At 38.9% G+C, this 25,873-nt stretch overlaps 1 protein-coding gene, 1 long non-coding RNA gene and 1 other non-coding gene across 4 annotated transcripts in view; all 3 read left to right on the top strand.

The window, feature by feature from the left end:
- The window catches only part of LOC140146593 (uncharacterized), an 86,474-nt gene that overhangs the window by 45,745 nt on the left and 14,856 nt on the right, over positions 1–25,873 (top strand). The window contains exons 13-18 of the mRNA XM_072168461.1: positions 1,840–2,148; positions 7,644–7,800; positions 9,862–10,051; positions 12,319–12,474; positions 13,987–14,146; positions 16,591–16,724. Coding sequence (XP_072024562.1) covers positions 1,840–2,148; positions 7,644–7,800; positions 9,862–10,051; positions 12,319–12,474; positions 13,987–14,146; positions 16,591–16,724 — 1,106 coding nt within the window. The remainder of the gene's footprint in view (positions 1–1,839; positions 2,149–7,643; positions 7,801–9,861; positions 10,052–12,318; positions 12,475–13,986; positions 14,147–16,590; positions 16,725–25,873) is intronic.
- Positions 7,259–7,331, top strand: Trnav-gac (transfer RNA valine (anticodon GAC)). Its single transcript has one exon. It is a non-coding gene; the product is annotated as a tRNA-Val (tRNA).
- LOC140136904 (uncharacterized) lies at positions 18,239–24,425 on the top strand. 2 transcript variants are annotated; one of them, XR_011856778.1, is made up of 3 exons: positions 18,239–18,793; positions 22,555–22,639; positions 23,502–24,423. It is a non-coding gene; the product is annotated as an uncharacterized lncRNA (long non-coding RNA). The 2 variants fall into 2 exon arrangements; XR_011856779.1 differs by lacking the exon at positions 18,239–18,793 and adding an exon at positions 19,047–19,163 and having other exon boundaries at positions 23,502–24,425.

Here is a 25,873-nt window from a genome sequence, read left to right as displayed (position 1 = left end):
TTCCAGTCCATCACACTACGTGCTCTATATATTAGTCCATGTCGATATTATCAAGACAGAGATTGCGTCTGATGACGTCATCTGTCAAAGTTGTTGTGATGATGACCCGGCGGTAACGGCGCCTATTTTAAGCTTATTGTTATTTTTGCACCTTCAAACCGTACAAACCATCTCAAAAGTTAGGTCTTTATAGTAGGAAACTTTCTTTAGCGGGGGCACCATGTCAACAATGCCTAGAAAAGTTGCTTTTTGCCTTGTAAAAGTACGTAATTTTTCGGCATTTCCTGGTATCAGATCGATTCGGCCCAAACCAATTCGTCCACAGTTGACTTGGCCATATGCCAATTCATGCATTGGCCCCAAGCTAAGTCAGCCACAAACCAATTCGATATTGACCAAAAGGGATAAACGATTTAATATGTTAATGAATATATGTGAACGTCCATCACGAAACAGCTGTAAAGTCGGCTGGCGGTCAATTTTGTTTTATTTCGTGTTTAGAAAATATATCATAAACTTTAAAATGAAAAATCATTTGACTCCAAACGATATCCAGAAGTAAAAAACAAGGGAGTTAAGTGCACAACGTACAGAAAAGTGACTATATCTCATTAACCGATGATCCTACAGATATGCGACCACTGACTTTTCTGTTCCTTTTTGACATATGGCACGACTCTCTAAGATATTTGGTTAAAAATTAAAAAAAGTGACTATATCTTATTAACCAATGATCCTACAGATATGCGACCACTGACTTTTTTTTTGTTCCTTATGACTAAGGGAACAGTTTGACATATCTCACGACTCTGTAGGAAATGATGTACATCATCATCATCATACATCATCATTTTATTTTCATACAAATCGACATACAAAATATATATAAAAGACACAACATTTGAATGAGGAGGCCTGAGGCGAGCACCCCCTTACACTGCCTTAAGTTACAACATACAATTACACAAAGCTAACAAATAAAAAAAAGAGGAGAAGAACATGCAAAGAAAGAAGCAATATAAATATTTATAACATTTCATATAGACATTCCACAGTTCACAGAAGAAATTGATAGTTGGGGTGGAGATGGGTGAGGTCATTAAATAATGCCTAAATATTAGATGTAATTTTTTATTAGACTTTTCTTTATTTGTAACTTAAACTGGTTTACTGATTATCAGTAATATTCCATTTCCTAGGACCGGCAGCTCACCGGAAGCCCGTGTTGTGAGGGCCACAATAACTGCGGCTACGTACCCTACGTACAGATACGCGAACGCTGACTTTTTTGTTCTTTATGACCTGAGGAAAAGTTCGACATATCACACGACTCTTTAGGATATTTGGTTTAAAAGATAGAGGGTTAAGTGCACAAAGTACAACGAATTGGTTTGTGACCGAATGCAAGACATCAAGGCATCTAAATATACAGATTTGGTGTAAAACAACGGTTATGGAGAAAATCACGAAATAGTTCAATTTGGCCAACTTTTTTTGTACATCAATATACAGGGTTCGAATTAGCATGTGGGCGAATTGGTTTGGGGCTGAATTGACGAATAGTATTGATATCGATATTGATATTTTTACCCACGTGATATTTCGATATGATGATCCGAATTGTCACGTGATCGTCAAACCTGTACTAAAGGTGTCAGTTCTGCAGGAACTGACACAAAAATATATCTGGATAAGGCGGAAATTCTGACATTCATATTACAAGCGGGACTAAATGATCATGTTTAAGTTATTCTATTGCTCTCTTTTCAGCAAGCTCATGCCCTATAATCCCTACAAACCCTTACGCTTTGTCTTTTTTATCTTTATTACAAACTGCAGAGGGAATTGGACTTCCACCATCAAGTCTCCGAGCCACTGATATCACCGATAACGCCATCACACTGCATTGGAAAGCAGGTGGTCCTCATACTGTTTTCTATCTCGTGCAGTACATGAACACAGACACACAGAAAGCAGATGCTGTGGAGGTATATGGTACCCAATTCACGTTGGATAACCTAGAAATTGGAAGCAATTATGTGATAAGAGTGTTTGGGTTGAATAGCCAAGGAGCTGGTAGTCCTAGTGATATAATTTACGTGAGAACAGGAGAGGTACTCATTCCATCATCTGAGGCACCGTTTCCAGGTAAATATATATGTGTAAAAGGCTGCGTCGTTAATAATTATTACTATATTATATAAACTAGCCAGTGTCTCTAGTGCATTTCTTGAAGTAGTAATGGGTAACGATTTGCAGGGGCATTTCATTAGTAACTACTATTACTTAAACATGGGGCCTATTGTATAACAGCAAGAGCACGTCTTTGTAATACATTAATCGTTTATATGACTTGTAATTGATGAAAATCCAATTGTTTTGCCGACAACAGTCCAGTTTTGCCGACTAAATTATGAATTGGGGATGTCACACCCCATACTCACACCCCCCCCACACACACACACACACACTTGCGGCGGCCCTGACGATTTGTGCAAGCTATATATATATATATTGGCCCGGCGATGCCAAGCTGTTGGCTAAGATGGCTTGACGTTGGCATGCCGACCATACTGCAGTGTAGGTATAACACCGTGGCCGCAACGTTGGTCTGGCGTTCCCATACAAACCATTAATTTTGGCACATTAACGTTGGTCCAACGTTGGCTTGGCGTCGACTTACCGAGCACAATCATGTCGACCATTGCCAACGTTGGGTCAACGCTGTTTTGCTGTAAGCTGGTGGATTTGCATACGATTCCTCATTTAACATCAAAATATCCAAAAATCTGATACAGCTTCCAGTACAATATTAACCTACGCCATCGCGAGAGGCAAACGTGTATAACATGGCGAGTCTGTTGTTTTCATCACGTTCAATGGTGAATATATTTTGGTGGATGAATGCTTGGATTTGCAATAAAGTTCCCTTCCTTCTCTGATATCCTGCTGATAACAACAAGAATCCAGCTAAAAATCTGAAAGCATGGAGACGGTCAGTACATCTTGTTGTGGGTTATGTGACCAGTCGTTTTGCCATTTTCATCCTGTTATTAATGTTATAAAATACACCAACATTGAAAATAACAAATGAAGAGTTTGATTTCAAAGGGATTTTAATCAAAATGGATCTATAAATCCATTTTGTATAACTCTGACAAACTTTAAACGAGGATGTTGCACTTCAGTAATTTCTATTTCTATGAATGTTACTTTATAATAAATTAGCAGTTTTAGAGAAAAGCGCTAGATTTGATTTTCCATGTCAATCTTTTACCATAACAACTTACCCTAAATATTCAAATCGACAAAATTGCATACTTGTGTTCTAAAGACACAAAACTAGTAACGCTTTTTCTCAATATTTTTTTAATTTTTTCTTCGTTTTAAAATTATTGGTCCAAAAAGATCAACATTTGGTTTTATATTGGGTCATAAGCAAGATCAGACCTATAATGTGTAACAACCAAAAGTAAGAAGAAATAGCACACACTGCTTGTGTGTAGGTAAGCACAAAAGAAATTATTTTGTATATGCCTATTGTGATTGTGCAAGCGTGACCTTGTATGCAGATACACTAAGATGCACACTGCAAAGAAACCTATGTTTTTGCTAACATGAAACCCTAGAATTGATATTGAAGCTTAAATGTTATTTAAAAAAATCATAATGACAGCATATAACCTAAAATATAATGAAATATAATGTAGGCCTACAATACTACATGTTAACCATGTTGACTATAGAAATCAAAGGGCATTACATGCTTTGTCTATTGGTCCATTGTTAAATATCTCTGAACAAGCATCTTTAAAAATTGACTGATCTTTGTAAAAATGGTGTCAGAAATTATTGGAAAGATATATCTACTTTGTGTTTTCAGTACTTACTGCCAATCACTTGTTCATTAGTATGTAAAAGTTTGAAGAACAACATTAGAAAAATACTGCTACTACAGGGGTTAATTTAAGCAGAACCCAAGCTTGTAATCACTGTTAAAGTCAATCTTAAAAAGTGGAATGATCATGGAAATCATCTCCTCTGAGCTCCTGGTGCATTTTTTTGTCATCCTAAAAATGTTTATTTTAAACTATATCATTTGTTCATTTCATACGATTGAGTTTTGGCCGAATTTTTTACACTTTTCACGTCCAGGGGTGAGTTTAACAAACCTTCATTCACTTTCTTAGGAAACCATTACATAACATTACTCAATATCAAAAACTTCATTCACAAAAAATAGATCCTTACACAACTTAATCTTTGCCTCAGGGATATTGCTGAGTATCTTAGCTTTTATATGATACCCTATTTGTTAGGAATTATCTTCAAATTCTCTTAGAAAATTAAAAATAAGTGAGGCTACATGAGCTCGGTTGTTACGCATTACAGGCCAATATGAGTGTCTCGTTAAGAAATTAATTGCTAAATAAGCAGTTAATTAAGAACTTTATTTTTTTTTTTTTTTGGCTGAAATATATACCTTAATATCTTATTCATAAAAAGAAACAATTAGAATGATGTTAATAATAGTTTAGACTGAATTCTACCAATTAAAAGATCAGTGGTGGGTGCACAATGCAATTGGTAGGTCTAATCTTGCTTATGACCATTGGTTTATTTTAAAAACAAAGAAAAATTCAAAAAATTGAAAAAATTGTTGCTAGTTTTGTGTCTTTAGAACACATTATGCATATATCAACGATTTGGATTTTGCGGGTAAGTTGTATGGTTTACCACAAAAAAATTGGCGTGGAAAATCAAATTTGGCCCTTTTCTCAAAACTAGTGCAAGTTTTAACAAAATAATCCCAATAATTTTACGTTTACTTGACCTGATTTGATTAAGGGATCTAGAATGAGCATTTATTGCGTTTCGACAGTATTTTTTGTGGGACATGAGAGCACCTCAGACCTATCGAATTGCATTCTGAATACGAAGCATGTCTTTCTGATATCAAATAATTTTCATTTTTTGAAAATCACAATATAATACAAATTTTATGACAAATTATAAAAATTTATATTTTTCAAGTTTTGATATATAACAGTCCTCGAAGTAAATTATATAAATCTAATGATATATTCTTAAAGTGTATGTAGCAGGGAGGAAAAGCCGACGGTCAATTGAAAATTTTGACATTTCATATTGAAGATATGGATTTTTTTCCCAAAAAGACCTAATTTATTTTTGTGTTTTGGAAAAAAAATCCATATCTTCAATACGAAAGGTCAAAATTTTCAATTGATCGTCGGCTTTTCATTCCACCTACTCTTTACGTATAAATCATCAGATTTATAAAGTTTACTTCGAGTACTGTTAAATATCAAAAATATCAATTTTAATGATTTGCCATAAAATGTGTATTAAATTGCGAATTTCAAAAAATCAAAATTATTTGATATCAGATGTCTGATGTGCTCTAATGTCCCAAAATAAATACTGTCCAAACGTTCATACCCCAGCCCTTAAGAATGTTCCTAATTGTGTTTTCAAAAATGAAAGAACCAAATTTCAACCATTCTTGGCTTTAAAATAGTGGATTATAATCAAATTAACGAGCATTTTCGGATATTTGCGGAAATACCAAAGAGGCGAACATGTTACAGAGGTGGAACAAAATGTCATCATCATCATCATCATCAGTCGGCTGCGGAGCAGGCGACTACAAGCTTTCTCCAACTATTACGCTCTTGTGCAAGCGAAACCATTTTGTTTGGGTGCAGTATCCCTTCATTATCTCCCAGGAGGTGCTGGACATACTGTAAGTACAGTGTGCGCGGCCGTCCCGGTTTCCTCTTCCCATGTGGTGGAATATAAAGGACTGTCCCTGATAAACAGGACTCAAGTCTGGTACTTATTGATATGAGCAGTCATGCGGGGTAAACAGTACAAACAACACATTACATACCAGTGTACGAGATCAATTAATGATGCTTACCCGCCGGCCTAATATAATCATGCAAACAAGGGAAGAGGCCTACGCATCATACACTGGAACATGGAAACATTCAAACATTACAAACTAGCGCACGAGATCAAATTAATGATGCATAATCCTATTCTTAATATATCAATATACAGGGGAAAGAAGAATTACGCATCGCACACTAGCACAATTAAACATGAATTTACAAATGGAAACATTACATGCATAGGCAGATATACCAGAGTAAAAACTCCGGACATACCTGCCATGTGCCCCAGACATCGAACCCCAGACTTGATCTCGCTTAAGTCAGGCGATATGAGCAGTCTGTAAACAGTACCAACACATTAGTACACAGCTTACTGCCCCATGATAAAAGAGGCCTACGCAGAACATGGTTCTCAGCGTCTGATGTAATCTTATGGAGCAGTGTATAGGCCGGCGGGTAAGCAGGTATGTACCAGACTTGAGGAGTCTGTTTGGTAACAGTACAGGCAGGTATGTCCGAGTTTTTTACTCTGGTATATCTGCCATGCATCAATTAATGTAATGTTTCAAACAAGGAAGAGGCCTACGCATTTGTAAATTCATGTTAATTGTGCTAGTGTGCGATGCGTAATTCTTCTTCCCCTGTATATTGATATATTAAGAATACGATTAAGCATCATTAATTTGATCTCGTGCGCTAGTTTGTAATGTTTGAATGTTTCCATATTCCAGTGTATGATGCGTAGGCCTCTTCCCTTGTTTGCATGATTATATTAGGCCGGCGGGTAAGCATCATTAATTGATCTCGTACACTGGTATGTAATGTGTTGTTTGTACTGTTTACCCTGCATGACTGCTCATATCCATAAGTACCAGACTTGAGTCCTGTTTATCAGGGACAGTCTGTGTAGCTCAGTGGTAAGAGCGCTCGCCCGACAAGCGAGAGGTCTAGGGTTCGAGTCCCCGCACAGGCAGGTATGTCCGGAGTTTTTACTCTGGTATATCTGCCTATGCATGTAATGTTTTCATTTGTAAATTCATGTTTAATTGTGCTAGTGTGCGATGCGTAATTCTTCTTTCCCCTGTATATTGATATATTAAGAATACGATTAAGCCTCATTAATTTGATCTCGTGCGCTAGTTTGTAATGTTTGAATGTTTCCATGTTCCAGTGTATGATGCGTAGGCCTCTTCCCTTGTTTGCATGATTATATTAGGCCGGCGGGTAAGCATCATTAATTGATCTCGTACACTGGTATGTAATGTGTTGTTTGTACTGTTTACCCCGCACGACTGCTCATATCCATAAGTACCAGACTTGAGTCCTGTTTATCAGGGACAGTCTGTGTAGCTCAGTGGTAAGAGCGCTCGCCCGACAAGCGAGAGGTCTGGGGTTCGAGTCCCCGCACAGGCAGGTATGTCCGGAGTTTTTACTCTGGTATATCTGCCTATGCATGTAATGTTTCCATTCGTAAATTCATGTTTAATTGTGCTAGTGTGCGATGCGTAATTCTTCTTTCCCCTGTATGTCTCAAACAGTTTGATTTTTGTTTCGATTGGCAGGGATGGGCTTCTCCAAAGGCACAAAAGGGAAAAAATATGTTAAAGTGTGTATTTTGTAATTCAGGTTTATTTCATGTTCTACACAAAACTCAATTTCGAAAAAGAGTATTTGATTCCTTCAAGGGGAAACAACCACTTCAAACAACAAAAAATTGCTTTTCAGAAATAGCACCACCTCAGTTGTTTCATAGCTCCACTGTTTTTCCTGTTGATCCTTGCGAAGTCCATTCAGATCCAACAGATGAAGGCGCCATTCAATATGGCATATCACCAAATAGCCATAGTGCATATCCGACTTTACCAGATGAGTTTACAAGAAGGTAATCCAGAATTGTATCAAAAACTATTTAAATCCTACGATAAATGATTCGTTAAAAGCAGTATAATAAACGAACGGCATGATAAACAGCGACTGCTAAGCTGCTTATTCGTATGGCACGTATTCTGAGGCCTCGGTGAAAAACCAGATGTCTTGATCATAAAACCTTATTTCTTGATCCAAAAAGTTGGACTGTTGATCACGGAACCAGGTTTTTCATAACCATGGTTTATTTTCTTAGTACATACTGCTTGCCATACGCTTGGAACGCTTCGCAGCTGACATGTTCACTGATACTAGTATGTGTTCAATGTACGCTGAGTGCAGTGGCGTAACTACGGGGGTGGGGGGGGGGGCAGAGGGGTGGGGGGGGGCAACATGCCCCGGGCGCCACCCTAAGGTGGCGCCAAATTGACCAATTCAGCAAGGATTCTGCGCCCCTCCAAGCGATGAAAGTCAAAATTTTCGCTCGCTTCGTGCGCATTTCAGCACAAAATCAATTGAAAGAACATATTAAGACTGATATTCAACTTCTAGTAACCAAAATTAATTAGTGTATATGCCTTAGGCCTATATGTCCAACATTTCACAATTGTTTCAAGAATGGGGGGCATTATGTATCCTTAGCTACTAGCTACGCCACTGCCCGCGTCTAAGATATTCTCGGTGTGTGGGGGCGCCAATTTTGTTTCTTGCCCCGAGCGCTACCAACCCTAGTTACGCCACTGGTTGAGTGATCGTACCCTAAGGCAGGCGACGAAAAAAAAGAAACCCTGTTCTACAGGCGGACGGACCTTTCAAGTTGGGTCGGTCGGTCGGCTTTTTTTCTTTTGAAATTACCCAAAAAATCACCAAAATCTGTAAATAATTTGCAAGACCTGAGCGCAAGACGACCATAAGTCCACTTGGCCCCTCAACATGGTATACACTAAAATTACGTATAGTTTCTTATGGTTTTATAATGTATTCCGAATTTGTTCAAAAGCTTGGTCGGTCGGGCCCGTAAAACAGGGTTTTCTTTTACCGTCGCATAAGCGACATGGCTCATTTCACTTAGTTAATTATGGCGTCACTCGACCAGTAGTGATTTAGTTTGTACTGTATTCAATTAATTTAAAATTAATTTTGTGGGGGACTATATACGTATAATAGTAATAGTCGTAGGCAATATATAAGTACAGTAAAATTTAAGAAATGGAGCTCAGACAAACTGGCATTATAATAAAGGAGAGAAAAAATCAGAACCGTTCGGATTCGAACCAGCGTGCACTAACGATTACATGTCGTTGGCTCACCACCACACGCCATAACAGCTCATGGCGATCAGCCGGCGAATTGAATATGTAATGATTTTATTCTCCCGTAAATGTCGCACGGCCAATGTAAATTAATTATAATTAGAGAGGGCGGCCTATCTGCTGTGTCATAGCATGACATCAGTCAATATGAGACATTAAATATTAAATGCGAGGATCCAGAGGATACATGCCTGAGAAAATATATAATAATTAAAGAAATGGAGCTCAGACAAACTGGCATTATAATAAAGGAGAGAAAAAATCAGAACCGTTCGGATTCGAACCAGCGTGCACTAACGATTACATGTCGTTGGCTCACCACCACACGCCATAACAGCTCATGGCGGATCAGCCGGCGAAGTAAAATTTGGTTGTAAGAAACACATAATGGTTTAATGGTTTCGGACAAATGGTGTTTTATCACGTGATGCCAGAAAAAATTGTAAACAATATATCACGTGCTTAATATATCATCGTGCTTAAACCGTATAAACACGTATATAAATGGATGGGGTGTGGGTATAGTATAGGGGGGGGGGTACGTGGACCTCGTCTATGTGGTCCTTTAGCCACATAATTTTAAGTCAGCATTGCGTGTAAATATATATGTCCGCTATATGTGTCCACTATATACGATCGTACATATATGTCCACTATTATGTGTATAAAATTACCTCATTGTCCTCAAAATACGGAGATATATCACGTCCTCATAAAACTGTGTATATATATGACAGTAAAGTGTGTATATATGGATTTTTCAGTGGTACGGTATCTCTTGAAGTAAGAACGGGGGCATCCGACGGAATAGTTTTTTATGTAGCTGACAAGAGACAATTTGACCAGAACTTTGCGTACATCCGTGATGGCTACCTCATCTTTGGATTTGATTATGGAAGTGGCCCTCTTTTATTGAGATCATCTATACGTATCAATGACAGCGAATGGCACAGTGTAAGCTAAATTGTTTCCATGTAAGCATTCAATTAAAGGCCGGTATTCATACAGTGTAACACATACACATATGCTACATACATTTCTGGTTGTGCACCGATATTTTTGCTTCTCGATTCTGATATTCCGCTCAAATTGTTATCATTGTTCGTCTTCTCGATATATATCTGTTGATGCTGAGAATGGCAGCTTCGTCTATGGCAACAGAGAAAAGCACCCGTAAGACCTCGAACTGCCTGTTTACATCAGCATAAACTTTCGATGGTAATAAACGTCATATGTGATGCGATCAAGCAAATATTAAATTTTCAGTTTCTTACAAAATAGTAAAAAGCATTTACGAAGCTACATTTTGCAGGAATATCCATTGAATTTGAAGAACCAGTTCCAAAGATATGAGCAATTACAGAGTTTCCAAAACAATAGGAAAGAAAAGAACCTTTGTTTGGCTATATCTCAAAATCAATATTTGCGAGTTCCGACTGATTTTGCTTGATCGCATCACATATAATCAAGCAAATTGTGAGTGGACGCGGCGAATCAGCAGTAAACTCGGCAAATTGTATTCTGAGTTAAAGTGTAAAATGTATGTGAAGGTCGTATTCATAGGTGTATCAATTCGTTGCGACAAGTATCTTATCAAACGCTGTGTAAATCAATCAATAATATTACTACTGAAGAGCATAATAAGCTTCTACCTATTTCTATAGAATAGTTCTTGTCTTTGTTTGCTTTGGCTAAATCCTGTTCAAGTGGTAGATAACAAAGCATTGTATTTTGTCTAGGTATGTATAATCATGGAAGTAAGAGACATGGAAGCTGGTCGATCCAACACCTATTGAATTATTTACGTAAGATTCTATAGAGGGTACGTATCAAGCTATTGTGATAACAATGTAGTCAGCGTGTCTTTGATGTGGATCAGACTTGCCGCCTTTATTGCCAGTTCGTTTATTTACAGGTTTATTATTTTGAGCAAAAATCGTGTTTTTCTTGATTATGTTTCAAGTATGTTATTTTTATTCGGAAAAAAGTGACAGGGATGTTAGATTTGTAATCCATAATTACAGAAATCCATTCAAAATATCGATTTCTACCCTATGCTTACAGATTTTCTTAAACTTCAAAATATTGGAAATCATGCATTTACGTCTAAACCGCTAATTAGCGGTAATAATTGATATGCGCACTTGGCACATGCTTTACATTATAAAATGAATCCCGCATCTATTTGTGTGCCTGGGGCTGCCTGAAATTGCTGTTGACCAGAATGTTCCAGAGTCGGGTATTATCTTTACATTTTGCGTAAAATAAATTGTATTTCATTTCATTTTCTGTTTTAAAACTGCTATCTGAAAGTCTAGCATATATATACATTTAATCGGTAGGTTTTCACCTAATTACATACTTTTAATAAAATTGTATAAATTAAACTGATAGCATTCTGACCATTACGTAGGGATTTTATAAAATCTGTTTGTGTTCATAAAACTAGTCATGCACTGCGGTAATATAACACAGCCCATTGTCAGGACTTGGTACACGACCTCGTACTGCTATTGATTTTTAAGCGGGAACTTTGATTTTAGACATGGTACACGTTGACCATGCGATGACTCAATTGTTCCACTTTCAACTGTACTGCTTTTGTTCAGTATCGCGGCAAGTATGATACTCACTTTGGTGTAGTATTTGACCAGCTTCCATGTGTATTACTTCCATGGTATAATCAACAATGAACAAAGAGAGGATATTTCTGAACCTCGTTGATTTGAAATGACCGCCAATTATGACTGTTGGATATTTATTACCAGAAATGTAGAAAAAGAGACACATGTAGTTAATTGCTGTTAATTGAGTATTCAACTTGCCATATGAATCGAACGACAATTTATCTATTGTGTTCAGTGTTCACGATATTTCTTCCTGGAGCACCATAGTTCGCCCGTCATGACTCACTTTGATCACCGGAAAAGTTTTTTAAAAATCGTGTTTCTTTATTTCTGTTAAAATTTATATATTTACTTATTTATAAATTAATTAATTATCTATTTTTGTTTTAGCATTTCGAAATGTGTCTATTCATTACGCATTTGCATGTGTTTCTTCTTCCACACTTTTTAAAATGAAATCTTAAAATATTGCTATACACAAGTGTTTATTGCAACTAATATTATTATTTGTGACTGTCCTTAAGTATTTCTAAAGACCATAAAATCGCACCAAACTAAAGTCGAGTATTCTAACTAGATTTTCCTTCTCATTAGTTGGAGCTACAACGAATAAGACGGACTGGCATCATAAAAGTGGATGGAATGGAAGTAGGTAGAGGATTATTAGGTGGATCCAGCGAGTATCTAAGAACTAGTGATCCATTCTATGTGGGTGGCGCACCCAGAGGCTACGCACTTAAAGGTGTTGATGTAAGTTATTTTAAAAGAAGACGGTGTGTATAGTCGGCAAAGTGCAAGGCCATCGTAAGTGCATATCGCATGGTTTTGCAGAAGTAGCATTTTGATTTACGAAGCCGTTTATTTAAAAAGATAAAGTTCATGAAAGCATACAAAAGAGTTATGATTAAGTTTAGATATCGTAAGTGCATCTTAGATTCATGTGTTATGTGTGTCGAATGCAAAACCATCGTAAGTGGCACTTGTGATGGTCTTACACTCAACAAAACATGAATGTTCAGTGCAAGACCATCGTAAGTTCCCTCAGCAAATTGAAAGAAATATCAAAAGCCCTTACGATATCTTATTTGATTAACCCTAGATCTACGGAGGGGGTTTACCAACCAACCCCTAAGATTTTTTATCTGTCATAACATTTTTACGGCCGTACGTCGCAAGCTAATCGTAGATCTATCCTTTGTGCTTTTTAGTGATCAAATTTCTACCCTAGCCCCTTACTGGGTGTAACGCCGGCCATCAAAAATACCCAGGGGTTTGGGGTTGATGACACCCACCATTGGTTTCTACAGTAAAATCCATTATTTTCAATTCGCTCTTGTAAAATTATTCCCAGATCAACTGACATTTTACTGGTTAGTTAGGTTGAAATAGTTCTTCCTTTTATATTTAGGAGCAAATTAGCCGAAAATCAATTTTGCTTTTAGTTTTGTATATAGCCAGAATGTCCGAAATTTGCATGGGCGCGCTCACATTATGACTTCATAGCGATATTATGGGGGAATGTACTTTGTACTTATTTTGGTATCAATGGATAGAAGAGACCCATAGCTATATATTTTCTTGAAAGTGTCTGCTAGGTTTCAAGTCTCATATCTTAAAGGCAACTGTAACCAGCCAAATCTACGGACGTCAAGAAATGTTGTAGTAGTATACCGAAATACCGGGACAAAATTGACCACAATTGTGATGTTTATCTTCCGTTTAGCCTTCTTAAGCCACAATTGTCTCACAATTATTTCACATTTCGCTCGCTTCGCGCGTACATGTCTATGTAAAGTCGTTTTGGTAGCGAGATTATGCCATTTTGCTCACCTTGTAAATTTTGTCCACTAATAACTAGACCCAAAAAGAGCGCCCGAACACTGATAGTTCAAAAGCAAAGACATGTATTCTGGCCGGACAAACTCTAGGTATAGTGCTTTAAACTCTAGAGATATTACTGAAACCTCGATGTATATTGCTGTAATGCGCTAAACTCGGCATGGCGATGTAAACTCGATTATGATTTTTCGTGTTGGGTGTGCCATTTAAAACAGTCCTGACGCACAGTACGCCCACAGTACGTCAGGGCTAGTCCGCACTCTCCATTCAATCTAGAATTAAACATGATGGTATTTACAATTAAGCTATATGAGACATTATGGGTGCCAAACCTTATCAGTGGTAGTAGCTATCGCAGTTTGCCAGTGTGATAGTAAAATAGTTTAATGAGTGCTAATAAAAGATTTGATCTATTCTCCACAGGAAGAGAGTAAAGTTAGTCTTCTGGGTTGTATAAAGATCTTGGCCCTAAATGGACAGATACTAGGGACACCGGATGTTGAGCTTGATGTACAACCTTGCAACATTGGTTGTGAAGAACGTGGAATGTACTTTGGTGCTGAAGGGGGATATGTCATTTTAGGTAAGTGTATAGTAACGGCGGAAACATTAAAGTTTAATGGGCGAGGAGAAAACGTAAGCAGATCCATGTGCGGCGACATTCTGAAGCAGCTCCCTATTCCAGAAAAATACAGCAACAAGTTTTGGGAATTAAAAACTATTATTATGTTTTGACAAATGAAACATAGTGTTTACTCCAAATTTTGAATACTTACACTCTCAGAGCATCGGATAAAAATAGATGGGTAGAAAACAGTTGGTTAAAACACGCCCACAATGGTGAAGATTCTTGAAGTTGGTCAAAATACAGTTTAATACATGAATGGTCGAACCTGTCAATATGGTATTTACACAGGTTGGGTGAATTCAAGTTATTTTAAAAGAAGACGGTGTGTATAGTTGGCAAAGTGCAAGGCCATCGTAAGTGCATATCGCATGGTTTTGCAGAAGCAGTATTTTGATGTTTTACGAAGCCGTTTATTTAAAAAGATAAAGTTCATGAAAGCAGACAAAAGAGTTATGATTAAGTTTAGATGTCGTAAGTCCATTTTAGATTCATGTGTTATGTGTGTTGAATGCAAAACCATCGTAAGTAGAACTTATGATGGTCTTACACTCAATTTTCCCTGCCCACCCCTAGCTACGCCACTGGGTTGAAATAGTTTATAGTTTTGTACATAGCCAGAATGTCTGAAATTTGCATGGGCGGGCTCACATTATGACTTCATAGCGATATTATGGGGGATGTACTTTGTACTTATTTTGGTATCAATGGATAGAGGAGACCCATAGCTATATATTGGTACTATATATAACGGTATAATATGACGTTTATAGTTCAAAATGAAGGGGTTGCTACAACCCCCCTTCGAAGTCCGTGTTACAATACGTTCATATTATATAGACGCATGTGCATATATCATTTTTGCACTGCAAAACGATGTCAATAATTAGTTTCGATATTATTAGTCCTTCTTGAAAGTGTCTGCTAGGTTTCAAGTCTCATATCTTAAAGGCAACTATAACCAGCCCAACCTACGGACGTCCCTGTAAAGTCGTTTTGGTAGCGAGATTTTGCCATTTGGCTCACCTTGTAAATTTTGTCCAATAATAATTATTATATTATACATGGATGGTCAAACCTGTCAATATGGTATTTACACAGGTTGGGTGAATTCAGAGTTCAATATTGCCAATGTTGGTTAAAAGCACATCTTTGGTATGGTTTTGCCCAACCATGGTCACCTGGTGTTCCTTTGCGAACTGTGATTGATCATTTGTGTTGGGAAGAATGCATTGCATACAACAAGATGACCGATGCAGTGGCGTACCGTGGCCGCTATTTTGACGCCCCCAAAGCCCCCCCCAAAAAAAAAATACGCGCATGCGATGAGTGGGTTGCTGCAAAGCTTGTTGATTGGGGTCTTCAAGATCTATTGGAGACGTTTGAAGGTAGGAAATTATATTTACAAGTATATCGTTTTATCAAGACTTACGATGATTTATCGGCGGCAGCTACCACCACAACCGGTAAGCTTAATTTGTGCATGTTGTGATGTGCCCTGAGTACTTTAATTTAATTACTAGTATTTAGCTTTGCTTACAAGCTGAAAGTATGTCATGAGAAGTGTGAGACAGGGGAAACACTTTGGAAGTAATCATGCAAGAGTTTGTGTGTTATGACATGTTTTAGGGGGAAACCTTAAATGCTGTAAACAATGCTCAATGTTTAGTGCATAGTTGCACCATTAGGGGAATCCCTGATAACAGATTGTGAAATGGACTTAATTTTGGAAATTCCCAAGGAAGTAAATGTGACAGAATGGTCTATTAATAGATTGTGTGTATAAAAGGTGAAGATTTAGAGTTTGGGTTTACAGAATGTCATGGGAGATTGTAAAAATGCACATGTATGTGTTGGTCTTCGTGCTTCAAAAATGAAATACATTTTTAACCAGTTTACATAGCCAATAATTGAGCTGGCCCATTCCATGTCAACTCCAGGGATGTGCACCGCAGCACCTCTTCAATTTTTTTTTTTCTGTGTGGTGGTAGATATTGATGAGAAAGTAAAATCCTGAAAATTTGAGCTTCATACTCCATTTCGTTTTCCCGTGGCATCAATTTGAAATTTAGGGGGTCAGCGTAAAAATGTGTCGCAACGCGAAAGACGATGTTTGGAGGTCCATAAATGTATAAAGGGAACCCTTTAAAACTTTGAAAAGTATGTATCCTCTCAAGAGTTCAAATATTCTCGTGTGTAAAATAGCTAGCTACTACTGCTCTCCTGAAGAGCCCAACACAAGCTGTAGATAAGCGGTGTTTTCTTTTCATACTTCGCTTCTCGTGTTGTTTTATCTGTTGTGTTATTAAATTGTGTATGATGACTTTAAATGATAGGAGGACGTGTTTTTCAGTATATCCAATTTATACCTTGTCAAAATAATACCTGCATGACTTCCACAGATCAAAGGTACAGCGTTGGTGCTAACAAAGAAGTACGACTATCAGTCAAGCCGCGGTCGACCTCAGGTGTTATCTTCTCTGTTGCCGACACGCCTCAAGGTGATTTCTTATCCCTAGAGATGGTTAATGGTACGGTAAGTAAGGGCAAAGGTAATTACTAGGTATGAATTGGAGAGAAAAGACGTTTATGAACCAGATGCTTGTTATAATTTTGTTGAGCATTTTGAGTTCGTTCAAAAATAATTATACACTATAAATATTCAAGCGCTTGCCGATGCCCCTTATACCAATATACCTTGTGTACAAAATAAGGTTCGTGGTCTGTAATATACACGAATCTAATTTCACGTATTCCTACACCTCAATGGCAGCCATTGATGGGTCCCCGTGGTGGAGTTCATCCCACCTAATATGTGAAATGATGCGGGCCACACCGACATCGCCTGGTTAATAATTGCATTGTACAGCAAAGACACTTAAATGAATACACGGGATCGATACACGTGAATGTGCTATGCACGATTTGATATTCAGGCGATAAATCTTTGGATACCGGGTAGAAAATGATGAACATCTCCCGTAATTTTTTTGTTCTAAAGAAGCCATATTTATTTCCTTGCACTTGATAGTCGTTAGCTTGCGAATTGAGAAAGAAGCGTGCGTCTTGAGCTCAAAAATTGACCAAAATTCTGATTTTATATAGCGCAGCGTAGACCCTCGTGGAGGTAGTCTCGGGACAGACTGTATGTGGCTATCACGAACATACAGGATCGACGAGTGTCAGACCGACTGACACAAACTGGCTGTGTAGGAGACTATCGTGTAGGCAGTCTAAAAGCAGATGACCATGGCGTATGTATGTTAACTGACCGTACAGAGGTCAGTCACAGGCTAATGTCATTAGTCTTAGTCGGATGTCCTTCAGCCCATTATGCGTTTCAAAACTATTAAACAGGTCGGAACACAATGGCCATACGTGGCTGTGGATTCCACCTACCATGGCGATTTCTGCCATGAAGATATCGGGGCGATGACACTGTGCGGCCTTGGCTGGGATTTCCATCACCCGTGTTATACGTAGACAATAGAATGATGAACATTTATAGCACAATACAATATAACATCGATTTTTAAGCGGTTTTTTAAAATAACAGCCAGCCGCATGTTGGTGGGCAGTTCTCAGTGTCAGAGGGACAGGTCTGTTTTATTGTATTATCATGCGCGTTTTCCCATGGAGGCCTGATCATGGTGGACAGAACTTCATTTCTATGAGAATGAGTGACGTATATATTATTCGATAGGGTAAATACCACATATTTTTGTACTTGGTCGGGTTTAGCTATTCCTCGGTCTTGAAGCGAATCAATAGTTAAGCTGCTTAGCTTCCAAATTGGGCATCATTGTATACTTCGTCCAAATTTGTTTAAGATGTAGAGGTATTTCAGATTTGGCCCCCTCTAGAGGTAACGAAAGTTCAAGTGGTAAATCATTAACGGTCTGATCAAGAGCTGTAGGCATTCTTGTATTGTTTGTAAAATGTTTTGTCAAATAAAATACATCTTTAAAACATTATGTGCATTTATCTTTTTTTTTTTTTTGTCTCTTTCTGTTTGTTAAAAGTAATCAGAAAATATCATAAAAAATATTCAATAAATATCGATTCATCGTATCGTGTCCCTGCTGGTTTGATTAATTATTAATATAGCGCCACCACTTTTCCCGATCGAACCTTTCATAAATCACTATATACTTGACATGATCAAGATGAAAGACGGCCGAATCTACTTAATATTCATATTGACATTTCGAGATTAATATTCATATTCACATTGCGGACCAATCAGAATACTTCGGTGTAGATCAGTCCTGCCGGTTCTGAATGCATAATTAATGCTTGATCTCTTAGATAGATGGGGTGAGCAACGAAGGCGGTTTTTATCTGACCACAATGTCACACCGTCGCCAGGGCAGATTGGTCGCTAGGGCAGAATGACGTCGGAGCCTGGGCAGATAAAAATCTGTAAAAAGTTTTAAGAAATTGTGGGCGGGGCGAAGGGTCGGCGGCGAAACACAAAGAGATTTGGCAGGCACACACATCGACGGATTTCAATTTCAGCGGAGTTTGTCAACAAAGATGAACCAAATGGCCGGGCCAAATGGATATATTTTATTGCTGCAGAATCGGGCACACGGCAGAAACAAGGTTTTTAAAACATTATACTTGTTTTTGGAATCGAATGTTGATAAAAGCGAAATTAGAAACTGATTTTTGCGGGTAAATTTTGAGGACATCGGATAGTTGTTACAAAGTTTTTTTTTTTTTGTTTTTTTAACCAGTCAAAAACTTCCGGGTCATGCCATGGTAAATTAATACGGATGTGCATTCCTGTCGCCTGATGTATGATCGAAATCATGATTGATCATTCCTTTGAGTACACAAACCTTTCCACTATCCTTCTGCAGTTGCCTGTCGCATGGTCGTGAGCTGAAGCCGGGGCTGAATTCTGAGAGAAATGTGACTGTCTGATCGGCCTGACTGAGTCCCGCCCGGTCCCGGGCCAATGTTTAATTTTGTAAGCTTACATGTTTGTAAATGTAATTGTGAGATGCACTGGCATGTGCTTTATATGTTCATGTCGTGATGTAACATGTTAACATGGACGTTATTCATGTATTCATTTAATATGTTCATGAGCTTGCACGTATTCCTGACATTGTCCTTGACCTGTCCTTGCTGAGGTTAATTAATTAGGTTTCTGCCGGAAATTAGAACGAAATGGTCTGAGCAATCGGCAACAGCAATAGCCTTTTCCACGGGATCCGCCATCCAGTGGGTCCTGCCGTACTGCATGCCATGCGATAGACATTACGTCCTCGATTACGCGGTAGTCGCAACGCGTTGCGCACCTCTTCAGTCAAGCGTCAACGCGGTGATCTTAGCAATAGCAACAAGTTACTCATACCCATGGCGGCGTTGGCATCACAATGTCAATGACTACCTCTATTGAAAAGTTATAATTTGGTACACCTCAAGTTTGGTAGTGATGTCAATGCTCTTTCGCGGTTGTGCCGCAAGCGTGCTAACAAATCGCCCCTGTGCGCGTGCGTGTACATGGCGTTTAACTTTACGCGCGCGATTCGATACTGCGGCAAGCATAGACATACCACCTAGACCTATGAGTGCCCATACTTAACCATGGGCGGCAGTAGGTGAAGCCACGTATCCAAGGCCAAGCTGATTTTGGTCGGGTGGTCGGACGCGGAGAAATAAGCGTTCATGTCTGGAGAGAAAGACGCGCTCGTTTGCGTGATTGTTGCGCCATATTGCTCGCGTCAAATGCAACATGTTCTGTAGACGCAAACATAATCTGCTTGCTTGCGTCCTTGTCAAAGTCACTGGTCTAGGTACTTGTTTGTCTGGGGCGGCGAGCAAAATAAGCACCTAGGTCGCTACCGAACTTGATTAACCAAATTATAGGCCAAACACTAACACTACCATGACTACACGCAATCAAAGGATCATGATTGCATGGAACTGTAAAAGGTACCGGTCATCTTCAAAGCGGCAAGTATGAAACCAGCATAAGACAGCGCGCAACGCATGCGCCGACAACAGCAGCACACTTGTAGATCCTTGATGATCGTATGATAATGGGTTTGCGTACTACAACTTGTGCGCAAGCTAAAAACACGATTCTACTGCTTAGATGTTTGTGCCGGTTAAGAAACAACAGGGATGTCCTTACAAAAGTAACTTCATTTTTTAGGGAAAAAACAATTTTACTTACAAACAATTAATCTGGATTTTGTCTTTTGGCTAGATTCAAAATCAAAATATTTGCCAGCCAATCCCCCAGGCCCATCCATTATGACACAATATTGGATAGGCAATGTTAGTCTATAAATGTTAGGGAGCGATCGTTATTTACGACAGGGGGGGGTATGGGCATTTTGAGGGGGAACCCAAAATTTTTTTGTTTCTTGAGGGGGGAATGCAAAATTTTTTGTTGAACCAGGAGGGGGGATTTTAAAGTTTTAAATGGAGAAATGCGGGAAAACAGGTACAGGCCATTAGTCCGACACGCCGCTAGTCCGACACTCCGCTAGTCCGGCACGCCGCTAGTCCGACACGCCGCTAGTCTGAATCTGAAATGCACTGCACCCGTCCGACATGCCGCTAGTCCGAATCTAAAATACACTTTGCCAGTCCGACACGCCGCTAGTGCGAAAATGAAAACCACTGCGCTAGTCCGAAATTGAAAACCGCTGCGCTAGTCCGAACCTGGAAAACACTCTTTCAGTCCGAAACTGCGCCGAATCTAAAAATCACTGCGCTAGTACGAAACTGAAAACGATTTTGAAAAGCACTGCGCTAGTCCGAATTTGAATTGGGGAAACACTGCGCAGTGTTTCTCAGATTCGGACTAGCGCAGTGTTTTTCAGCGCTGTAGTTTTCAGTTTCGGACTAGTGCCATGGTTTTCAGTTTCGGACTAGCGCCATGTTTTGTTTCTTGAGGGCGGAATGCAAAATTTTTTGTTGAACCAGGAGGGGGGATTTTTAAGTTTTAAATGGAGAAATGCGGGAAAACAGGTACAGGCCATTAGTCCGACACGCCGCTAGTCCGACACCCCGCTAGTCCGGTACGCCGCTAGTCCGACATGCCGCTAGTCCGAATCTTAAATACACTTTGCCAGTCCGACACGCCGCTAGTGCGAAAATGAAAAACACTGCGCTAGTCCGAAATTGAAAACCACTGCGCTAGTCCGAACCTGGAAAACACTCTTTCAGTCCGAAACTGCGCCGAATCTAAAAATCACTGCGCTAGTACGAAACTGAAAACGATTTTGAAAAGCACTGCGCTAGTCCGAATTTGAATTGGGGAAACACTGCGCAGTGTTTCTCAGATTCGGACTAGCGCAGTGTTTTTCAGCGCTGTAGTTTTCAGTTTCGGACTAGCGCCATGGTTTTCAGTTTCGGACTAGCGCCATGTTTTGTTTCTTGAGGGTGGAATGCAAAATTTTTTGTTGAACCAGGAGGGGGATTTTTAAGTTTTAAATGGAGAAATGCGGGAAAACAGGTACAGGCCATTAGTCCGACACGCCGCTAGTCCGACACCCCGCTAGTCCGGTACGCCGCTAGTCCGACACGCCGCTAGTCCGAATCTGAAATGCACTGCACCAGTCCGACATACCGCTAGTCCGAATCTAAAATACACTTTGCCAGTCCGACACGCCGCTAGTCCGATAGTGAAAAACACTACGCTAGTCCGAAATTGAAAACCACTGCGCTAGTCCGAATCTGGAAAACACTCTTTAAGTCCGAGATTGCGCCGAATCTAAAAATCACTGCACTAGTACGAAACTGAAAACGATTTTGAAAAGCACTGCGCTAGTCCGAATATGAATTGGGGAAACATTGCGCTACAGCGCTAGTCTGCTATCCGGACTAGCGCAGTGTTTCTCAGATTCGGACTAGCGCAGTGTTTTTCAGCTCTGTAGTTTTCAGTTTCGGACTAGCGCCATGGTTTTCAGTTTCGGACTAGCGCAGTGTCGGACTGAAGATGTGTTTTCCAAATTCGGACTAGCGCAGTGTATTTCGGATTCGGACTAGCGGCGTGTCAGAATGAAAACTGTCTTCAGATTCGGACTAGCGGCGTGTCGGACTGTTGCAGTGGTTTTCATTTTCAGACTAGCGCATGCTTTTTTTCGGACTAGCACCGTGCTTTTCATTTTCGGACTGACGCACCTCTAAGTATAGGGAATTTGTGTTGTCGGACTAGCGGCGTGTCGGACTGAGTGGTGCACCCCGGGAAAACAAGGGGCTATCCGAAAATTTTGAGCGGACGCAAATTTTCCTGTCAATATTTTTCCAAAACGCCCATTCCCCCTGCTGTAAATAACGATAGGTCCCTTAGTCATATTTTATATTAAATGCTTTTATGTTTGTGTGTGCTTGGTTTGCAGTTGACCCAGCTTATCAATGTGGAAATGGATTAATTATCTCTATAAAGAGTCTGTGAAGATACAATTGATCTGTTGCTGTAAATTGGTAAGTAGACTAGTCAACATCAAAACTAAATACAGAAAACAAATTGTTGAAAATTGGGATAAATTGAATCCCACCCAGAGCAAACAACTTCTCTCTTTGTTTTCTCTCTTTATTCCTTCCTTATTTCCCTTCCCGTTGCCAAAAAAACCCTGCGGTGGTTAGGGTTAAGCAGTTTCATAGCCAAGTCAAGTATTGGGGAAAATGTTCAGAGGATACGAATTGTACAATGTTCAATTCTTTCATTCAGTTAAAGAGTGGAACAACTTGCTTACATCCACCATTAATAAATGCTGCCATTTATACAGCGCCTTTCACATGTATCAAAGCGCTTTAAATTTATTCCGCTGTTGTTAGAATGTGTCAGCTGCCATACAATGCCTAAAGCATGCTCATACCTTTGGACGGCGCTATTAAAAAATGGACAATATTCCTAACAGCTCCCCATTTCACCACTGGGTAGAGAAAGGCAAGTGAATTAAAGCGCCTTGTTCAATACAATGGCACAACACGATGGCACTGCTGGGGCTCAAACTTGCAAAACTCTGATTATTGAGGTAGAACCTGTACTGCTGCGCCACCTTGCCCCGTTACTCATCAGACAACTTCAGCTTTCAAATCTGTTCTAGCTGAATGTTCTGACACAGTACCCTACTCCAAAAATAGACCTCCCAATCATACCTCCAGTTTAAACTTCTACAGGTAGATATAGAATACAAGATCCAAGAAATTAATTGGTTGAAAATTGAAGTTCATGTTGGTAGATTTCATCTATGCATTGCATGTATTGCTCATACATCAAATGGTTTTATAATTCAAGCTTTTTAAATAATCATGTTCTTCTTCTTATTTTTTTGTTTCACAGGGGCATGATGATTTGAAAAAGGGACCTCAGGACATCAATCTACAATGTATCTCATGAATGATAGCTGCCATAAACAAATATGCTTTTTGTATAGAGCGTACATTTTCTTGTTGGTCATTCAATCTACACATTTGGCAAACAATGTTAAAGTATATTAATGTAAAGTACCAGTATTCAGCAAAAATCAAGAGGTGAAATGAATTATCTTTGGTAATATATTAAAGTGACATTTTATCAGACTATATTTAAGAACTGGAGTGCTAAATTTGTGACTTCACATGAATGAAACTGTATTGTGGTTTTTTTTAAACTGTTGTGGAAGAGGTAGCCCAGTCAAAGGTAAATAAGGGCTTAACCTGAATAACCCACCACTAATTGCAACATAATTCATATAACCACCTAGTACAGACAGGCTGTGAGCTCGACTCCTATACCAGTTTGATTTGATTTGTGAAATCTTTATACTACTTCAGTGGCAAGCACTGCTTTCCAAGCAGGCCCTCATACAATGATCTAAGATGCTTGCTATTAGAGGGGTATCACGGTTTGCGAATAGAACTCGCTCGCTATTTGAGGGGCATTGCGGTTTTGCAAATTGGGCGAGTTCTATTTATCATCCATTCTTTTCAGAAAAACATATTAATTTAAAGAATATATCAATACAATTCACCAGAAGTTAAAGTAGTGGAACAATGCTTAATTTTTGCATGAATCCAAAATGGCCACTTATGCATGTGTGAGATTTCAAAGTTATTCTACTCTGGATAATATCCATACTCCTCTCATATAAGGATGCAGAAAAAGTATAGTTTGACCTGTCTCCAACATGAGTTCTTGAGTTATAGGCAAAAAGGTGATAGGTCAAATTGTGGGGTCCACAGGCAGCTACAGTTGAAAAATATTATAATTTTAATGAAACTGGTTTCAAATTATTCCTTCAGCCCAGTGGTGGAGCCTGGGGGGAAATTCCCCATTCAGAACTCTTGCCCCCTTGTTCCCCCATTAAAAACCCAAAATTGTCTACTTTTAGGGGAAAATTTCAGCAAAATTTGATGATTTTACCCCCACTGCATGTTACCAAAGTAACAACCACCTGAGATATGACAAACTATTCTTTGTTTAAAATGTTTTTGCAAGCATAGCAATCCGAGTTTGTTTTTCTCACAATCATAGAATTTTTACATCTTTATTCCCTGTGGTACCCAAATTTTGACATTTGACCTTTTTCCTTATTACTCAAGAGCTGTATACTCAATCCCTATGACAAGGGGAATAAATTGGTATCGTCGGCTTTTTAACAAGATTTGACCAACTTTGAAATGTCACCCCTGTATAAGTGGCCATTTTTGATTTATGGCAATGTTCCACTTGGATTTTCTGTAATTTTTGATATTTTTATGTGAGCTTTTAGGAGATGGGTGCATATGTAATAGATTCTGGTGTATTTAGTGGTGGGTCATTTTTTAATTAGACTGGGCTGGTAGGTAATAATTCTGAAACATGCATGGAATGGAACTAAAAGTGACCAACTGACTGCTATTTTAGAGTCCGAGTTAGGGCTTAGGTTACAGGTAAGGGTGACATTTAGGGTAAGGTTTATGGATTAAAACTAAGTTGCTGTATTTATTGACTAATAACCCTTCAGTTGATAGCACTTTACACTGCATGATCAGCAGTGTGTCTGCTATCTTCAGTAGATCAGCACTCTCCATCATCCTAGACTATTTAAGGCACTTAATTTAATGCCCATGACCCATCCTGTCTACAAGCTGTAATGTCAGCACCCATCTGGCCACGGGGGCATTAAATTAAGTGCCTGCATTTAAATAGCTTAAGATGACTGTAATATCTAATATCTTCAGTAGATAGTACTTTACACTGCATGATCAACAGTGTGTCTGCTATCTTCAGTAGATAACACCATACACTGTAACTTATCGGTGGTATATCTGTTATCTTCAGTTGATAGCACTTCATACTGCATGATCAGCAGTGTGTCTGTTATCTTCAGTAGATAGCACCATACGGTACACTGTTATCTTCAGTTGATAGCACTTTACACTGCACGATCAGCAGTGTGTCTGTTATCTTCAGTAGATAGCACTATACGGTATGTAATCAGTGGTATATCTGTTATCTTCAGTTGATAGTAGTTTACACTGCATGATCAGCAGTGTGCCTGTTATCTTCAGTAGATAACACCATACACTGTAATCAGTGGTAGCCTATATACGTTATCTTCAGTTGATAGCACTTTACACCGCATGCTGATCAGTGTGTCTGTTATCTTCAGTAGATAGCACTATACACTGTGTAATCATAGGTCTGTCTAAATATGAAATTACCCACTACTAAATGCAACAGAATCCATT

Source organism: Amphiura filiformis, chromosome 2 (assembly GCF_039555335.1).
Source record: "Amphiura filiformis chromosome 2, Afil_fr2py, whole genome shotgun sequence".
NCBI classification, from domain to species: domain Eukaryota; kingdom Metazoa; phylum Echinodermata; class Ophiuroidea; order Amphilepidida; family Amphiuridae; genus Amphiura; species Amphiura filiformis.
Note: the sequence above shows the minus strand (reverse complement) of the source record. Positions and strands in the feature narration are given on the sequence as shown.